General features: G+C 35.6%; 1 protein-coding gene across 1 annotated transcript; it reads right to left on the reverse strand.

Annotated features, from left to right (window-relative positions):
• Positions 756 to 4,058, reverse strand: LOC107633884 (outer envelope protein 64, mitochondrial). The gene is made up of 10 exons (XM_021117471.1): positions 3,609 to 4,058; positions 3,148 to 3,300; positions 2,919 to 3,053; positions 2,791 to 2,822; positions 2,393 to 2,538; positions 2,083 to 2,283; positions 1,858 to 1,985; positions 1,729 to 1,780; positions 1,249 to 1,318; positions 756 to 1,139 (listed from the first exon to the last, which is right to left on the reverse strand). The coding sequence occupies exons 1-10, from the start codon at positions 3,851 to 3,853 to the stop codon at positions 1,057 to 1,059; spliced, it is 1,245 nt and encodes a 414-aa protein (XP_020973130.1). The 5' UTR covers positions 3,854 to 4,058; the 3' UTR covers positions 756 to 1,056.

Genomic DNA, 5,912 nt, shown 5'->3' on the forward strand with positions numbered 1-5,912 from the left:
AGGTTGAGTTTTTTTTTTGTCAGGGCCTCGTTGTCTTCCAAGGTAATTGTTAGGGGTTGATTTGGGTTTTTCTCAAGGAAATATTTTACGGACAAATTTTAACAATGCTAAAGAAAAATGTTTTACTAATTATTGAAAAGATTTTTATTTGTTTTCAATATATTAAATACACCAAAAAGATAATTAAATTCTAAAATTATAACCAAGTTAATCATATCTTTTTAAAGAGCCTTGCACTTTTTACTTTACCTAAAGTGAAAAGTTAATTCCCCGTGAAATTTTGTTACAACCCAACTAATCGCTTAATTAGTTGGTTAATCTATTAGAGATTGTTAGAAATATAAATACTGATTAGTTGGTTAATCTATTAGAGATTGTTAGAAATATAAATAAGAGTATTGAGTATTGTATTGAGTACGAAAATATTAATAAATTGGTGAATTCTTTAGAATTCTTTGGAAATTGGTAACTTCTCGCAAACAGAATTGCAACAGAATTATTGAGTTTGTTTGGGCTGAGTTTAACATGATTATTTTTTTTAACAAAAGAACTGATTATTATTCCAAAACAAATAAGTCCACCTTTCACTGAAATCAGCATGCTTTGCACATTTGGAACCTGGAATTTTAGAGCCTTGACAAATTGGTTATCTAATCACAAAAATGTTTGGTGAGGTCCCTTCGGGGACATCCGATAAAATTGGAACGATACAGAGAATATTAGCATGGCCCTTACACAAGGATGACCCGTGCAAATCGAGAAAAAAATGTTTGGTGAGAGATTAGGACAGGACATGTGATACAATAAGAACAAAGTGCTCTGTACCCGCCATAAGGCAAACTTGTACACACACTAATCTGGCATTATTGGCATTCACCAAATAAGAGTTCTAACAAAGATATACACAAACATGTAGAAACCAAAAATGCAGCACCTCATCATCATCAACAGAGGCTCATCTTTCTTTAACTCCTCCTAGAAAAAGGAGACAATCAATCACAATTTATACAAATTCTGAAATTCTCTCGATCATCTAGGTAGAAACAACACCAATGATCAAGCCATCGATTTTCTGACTCTTCTCTCACCCTTACTAGCATCCTTGTTCTGTGGTTCAAGAACTTGCGCATGCTTGAAATCTGCATTTCATCACAAAAATGGCAAAGGAAAATGGAACAGCATTATTAAGAATATAAACAAAGTTTGGACTATCTTCAAAAATATTTAAGTAAATAAATTAATACTCACCTTCAAGGGCCTCCTTATAGCGTAGTAGTGATTCTCTAGCAGCTCCACGTCTTAGATACGCCTTCACATTCTGCAGAAAACATAAAATGAGCTACACTTGACAAAAAGGATACTTTCTATAGATGTATAAATATTAAGATTGTTAATACAAAGCCCAACAGATGTGCATTAACAAGAAAAAGAATACAACCAATTTCATAATCTCAAAGATCCCAGGAAACTATCGGAATATGGAAATGAACACTATGATCATTATCAAGAAAAAGAATACAAGCAATGAAATCAGGTCCATTTTGAACTTCTCTGGCAATTGCAAAAGACAGATGTGCATTAGGTAACAGGGTGATCGGCAGTTCTCAACATATTAGAGGGTACTGTAACACTTCAAATAGGTTATCAAAGTTTAGAAACTAATTACAAATAAGATATTAGAAGACAAGATTTGTAAAAAATGCCACTGTTACATGCTTATCTTCTCACCTTCTTATCAATCAAAATTGCATTATTGCAGTCTTCTTCTGCTTGCTGAAAACTGCATAATTTCATGGGAAACCGTTTAAATAGAGAAATGGACAAAATACCAATTGACAAATAGGAGAAACCTCATACCATGCTAACTTTAAGTAAGCAGCCGCTCGGTTACAGTAGTAAGTCGCATTCATGCCATTCAGTTTGATAGCCTCAGTGTAGTAATTGAGTGCCTTATTCCACTGGCTTCCTTTAAAGGCTGCATTTCCCTGAAGAATATGCCTTTTATCAGCTTATATCATATTATCCACCTTGCACATATAATGCAAGCTGCTGCTCTTAATAAAGTAGCAAGATAGAACAAACCTTCTCCTTTAGAAGCTCAGAAGTTTCAATGTTGCCATTGGTATCTGGTAATGGCAAAGAATAGGAGGCAACACTAACTTGCTTTTGAAGAGTTGAATACATATCCAAGATCGTATCAAGCAGAAATTTATCAGCCCCATGGAATGAGATGAATGAAACAGAAACACAACCACCATTATGAGAACCTAATGGAACTGTAACCTGCAACAAACAGTATAAAAGTTAGCAAGCAGCTCAAGCAAGGTTTCAGAACAAATGAAACTGAGAAAAGGAACAAGATCACCTCTAGCACCTAAAGATAGTAAATTACCTGACAACATCCAGACATGCTAGCAATGCTCGACAATGCAAAAGTTCTGTCATGAAACTCAGAAGACAACCCTTTCTTTGTATTAAGCTTTAATGGACTGTCTGCTACAGAAGGAATAACGAGTATTCCATCATCCTGAGGGACGACTAACCAAAATCAGGATGTGTTTAATTGGATGGGATGGAAAGTAGACTTGCCAAAATTTTTTGGTCATTTCATGGTAAAAATCAGAGATCTAAGTAATTTTGGCATAAATAATGAAATTCCATGACAAGTCATGCCACTTATTCAAAATATTAAATAATAAGAACAGCTTACTACATTATTTTATTTTCTGTCTCCTATGATAGAATTAAGATTAACATCACTAAAAAATCTTCAATATTGATAACACTAACTAGAGAGCACAATGGATATAAATAAAGAATAACTACAGATGTTATTATTATCACAAGTGTCAAAGGTAATAAACAAACCAATAGATTAGCAGTCTAGCACTTCAAGCAATTCAAGGTCCACTAATCACAAAAGCTTACCAATGGCAAAGTCAACAAGCTCAGTAGCAACTGCTACCGCTGAACCACTAGAAGACCCTCCTGGGATACAAGATGGCATTTGAGGATTCGTCGGAGTTCCATAATGGTTGTTCTCACCAGAAATCCTGACACAGAGTGTCTTGAGTAAAATCACATTTGAGCAGAACAAGTTTTTTCAGTTAGTACACAAAACTAAAGAACTTCTAACCGAGTCCCTACCCAATAGACAATTCATCCATAACGGTTTTGCCAACACAAGTAGCACCATTTTTTAGCAGTGCAGTAACCACAACCGCAGTCTTTTCTGCCTCCTCATGCGTCCTCTTCCAGTCAGGATTCCCAAACCCCGTCACATAGCCCTTCACATCAAACCTTCGAACCAGAAAAAATCTAATTAGACCCGATAAAAGTATCAACTCTAAAGCTCTAAGCAAACCTATTCCTTCAACCCAGACAAAGAAAACCAAGAAAGGTCAACTCCTTTATACAAACCATTAGAAAACCTGAACCATAAACATTAGCTGAAACAAGCATGGCCTTCATAACAAATCAAATGTTATATACAGATACCGCACACTGTAGCTATCAGGTAATTTTTCACATGAAAGGGGAACTAAAAAAATATTAGAAAAACACTCAAATTGAAGCAAAGCTAAAAAGTATGATGTTTAGAGACGAACATGTCGCTGATGGCAAAAGTTAGAGAAGAAAGCATCTGTTTGGCAGCAGGAGGTGGAGGCTGAGGAAATGGTAGAAGCTCGAAACGCTCAACAAAAGCACCGAAGTCTTGTTTGTGTGTGTTCCGGCGCCGTCTTCTCCGGCGTGTCTCTGCCAGAACAACGATCCCGGCAACTCCCACTCCGACGACCAACCAGAGCTTGGGGTTGGAAGCATGCTCCTTGATCAGCTCCAACGATTTGGACATGATCAAAGATCAATCAATCAAGAGAGAGAGGCTAATTCAGAAGCAGTGTCAACGAATTTGTGTGAGAGAGGGGTTTTGGAAGGGTTTTAGCGAAGCGAGAAAGGAGTAAAGAGAGGTTTGGTGGCGGGTGATACTGAATTAGCATATAGCATCGCATAGCGTATTATTGTTGACACAGAAAAAAGGTTAAGAATTTTCCTGAACGGCCATGATTTGCAAATGCAATCAAACTATTACATCATCATTTTTTGACAAACATTTTTAATTTTATTTCTTTAATTTAAAAGATTTATCCTTTATGATAAAAATAACACTTTTACGCAAACAAAAATAGTTTAGTAAAATAATTAAATCTACAGTTGCGACTTATTTTTGTAGACCGCGACTTGATTGATAATTAATTTTGTAGGATATATGTAATATAATTATATTTTGAGTAAATGTTTTTTTCGGACATTAACCATTTATCTAATGGATATTGTGTTTCCTAATAATTATAAAAATATGAATTGGTCCTTATCTACTTTTGTATTTGTTCAATCCAACCCTTTAGACTAATTAACAGCAGGTCAATGCTAACGTATCAGGTATATGTGTCTACGTGGCTTTGTCTTTTTTGTAATGAGGACAAATCTCCTCAACCATCTCCCTCCTCCACTTCACTGGCTCTCTCTCTCTGCCACCGCCTCCTCCCTCTCCCTCCAAAACTCTCTCTCCCTCCTCTTCTTCCTCTTCTGCATCGCCTCTCTTAACTCCAAAACCCTAACCCCCAACACTTTCAATCCGCCTTACCTCTTCTCCGAATCATCATCAAAATTATCACCACCACAATTATCATCAAAATCACTGTATTCATTTCTCCTCATTCTCATCACAATCATTATCGTCATCAATAATATTATCATCAGAATTCAAAAATTCAAAAACTAAAAACATAATCACACTAAAAAAGTACCTAACCACTTGGAGGAAAAAATTCATTTATTTTTCGAAAAAATTACCAGAAAAATGACTAAAAAAAAAAGTAAAGTTTGAGTGTTAAATAAATGAAACTCATGATGTTGTTGTGGCTAGGGGTGTAAGTTATCGAACTGGACCGAAAATTACCGCAAAACCGAACCGAAAATTACAACAACCAACTTGAAAACCGAAAAAATCGGTTTTTTTGTTTTTTCTGACAAAACCGATCGGTTCGATTCGATTTTCAGTTGGTTCGATAGGAACCGAACCGAAGATATGCATACATTTCAATGTTTTAAACATTTTAACCTTTAACCTAACAACAAAAATCTCTAACCCCTAACCATTTCAATGTTTTACTCTTATTATTTGAGTTTATTGACTATTTTAAACCTCTAATTATTGTGATTCATATTCTTCTCATTAGGAATCAAAAACCAAAAAAACCGACTGAACCAAATCACTGTTGGTTCAGTTCGATTGTTGTAAAAACAACAAACCGAACGGTTGTGCATCTGTAAGAACCGATAACACCCCTAGTTGTGGCGGTGGTGGTAGTGGTAAGTGATGAAGAGAAATGAGAAAGTAAAAAAATAGAGAAAGGGAGAAGAAGAGAGGAGGGAGAGAGAATTTAGAAAAATATAAATTTTTCATTAATCATCATGCATAAATGGTGGTGATGATATTGTTAATGACGATGATAATTGTGAGTATGGTGGCGGTGGCGAAGAGGGAGGATCGGAGGGAGAGGGAGGAGTGTGAGTGCAGTGGCGGTGGAGAAGAGGGAGGAGAGGAGGAAGAAAGAGTTTCGGAGGAGCGAGATAGTTGAAGAGTTCAGGAGGCGATTTGTCCCTATTACCAAGAAGACGTTACCTAACACGTGATCGTTAACTGTAACCAGTTCTAGGGGATAGATTGACAAATATAAAAGTGGATAGAGACCAATTTGTATTTTTATAATTGTTAGGAGACGTAATATTGATCGAATAAATGGTTAAAAACCGAAAAAGGCTTTTACTTTTATATTTTCTACTTATTTGTTTGTTTGAATTATTATACTTTATGTCTTTCTCAACATATATAATCCTAAAATATCAAC

This window comes from Arachis ipaensis, chromosome B03 (assembly GCF_000816755.2).
Source record: "Arachis ipaensis cultivar K30076 chromosome B03, Araip1.1, whole genome shotgun sequence".
In the NCBI taxonomy this organism is placed as follows: Eukaryota; Viridiplantae; Streptophyta; class Magnoliopsida; order Fabales; family Fabaceae; genus Arachis; species Arachis ipaensis.

Coding starts and splice junctions, on each gene's coding strand:
- LOC107633884 (XM_021117471.1), bottom strand. CDS start 3,853: ATGTCCAAATCGTTGGAGCTGATCAAGGAGCATGCTTCCAACCCCAAG. Junction 3,301..3,608: donor ACTTTTGCCATCAGCGACAT/GTTCGTCTCTAA, acceptor TCTGGTTCGAAG/GTTTGATGTGAAGGGCTATG. Junction 1,140..1,248: donor CTATAAGGAGGCCCTTGAAG/GTGAGTATTAAT, acceptor GATGAAATGCAG/ATTTCAAGCATGCGCAAGTT.